The 888-nt window shown below is 46.8% G+C and overlaps 1 protein-coding gene across 1 annotated transcript; it reads right to left on the bottom strand.

The window, feature by feature from the left end:
- Nucleotides 1-19: 19 nt before the first annotated feature.
- On the bottom strand, nucleotides 20-728 carry Pmar_PMAR013393 (conserved hypothetical protein; the record flags this gene model as incomplete). The annotated part of the gene is made up of 1 exon (XM_002766985.1): nucleotides 20-728. A coding segment is annotated over one exon (709 nt), but the record flags the coding sequence as incomplete, so codon positions are not given.
- Between the last annotated feature and the right edge of the window lie 160 nt (nucleotides 729-888).

The raw sequence follows: 888 nt of genomic DNA, 5'->3' as shown, positions 1-888 counted from the left end.
AACCCAAATCATCAAACACCATTCAGGCATGTCGAACTTCAAACTCGGCGCGAAACGTCCGATGGTATCCACAACCTGGAAGGTGTAGATAACATGCGCTACGAAGTCAGTATTGCTAGGATCCTCGGACTTCCAATAGGACACTTGTGCAGGGAAGACCACGAAAGTGACACCCATGGTACCCCATGCACATAATGCCATAGGCAAGATATCCTTGACGATGTAAACAACCGGACGTCTAGTCTGACGGGTTTTCAAACTGGCCGTCTTACGCTTCTCCTCGATCTTCAACACCTCTCTCATATAAGGGTGCTTGGAGGTGATGCATCGATACATAGGTATAACAAAAACAGTAATGACAGAAGTAACGCAGAAAAAGACCAGGCACTGCCACTCTGGCTGACGACGTACATTACCAGCATCAAAAATGACTTGTAGCAACATATTGATAGGCCAACCAACCAAACCGGCCACACCTTCACCAGTCATATCCGCGATCATGCACGATTGTGGACAAAGAGCTGCCAGACCGAAGGAAGAAGACTCCATCAACGCATGGCCAAAACCGAGCAAGAAGACACAGACTAGAGCAAGGCCGAAACCTAAACCTTCATCGGGACACGGATTCCCATCACCAATAGTCATAGCAACAACAGCAAGAAGGATGTTGAAGATAGCCAGAATCGCACAACCCCAATCAAAACGGGGTGCAAAGCTGAACTTGTTACCTACCCAAATTAGTAGAAGCTGAGCCACGTTGACAGCAATAGAGTATATAATAGGGACAGTTGAACTGAAGTGATTATGAAACTTGGAGTCCAGATAAGGCAGATCAGCCAGAACGAAGTTCCAAGGGGCCAATGCCACAAATCCAAGAATAAGGAACTG

Source organism: Perkinsus marinus, assembly GCF_000006405.1.
Source record: "Perkinsus marinus ATCC 50983 genomic scaffold scf_1104296971232, whole genome shotgun sequence".
NCBI classification, from domain to species: domain Eukaryota; phylum Perkinsozoa; order Perkinsida; family Perkinsidae; genus Perkinsus; species Perkinsus marinus.
This window is presented reverse-complemented; position numbering and strand designations above follow the sequence as displayed.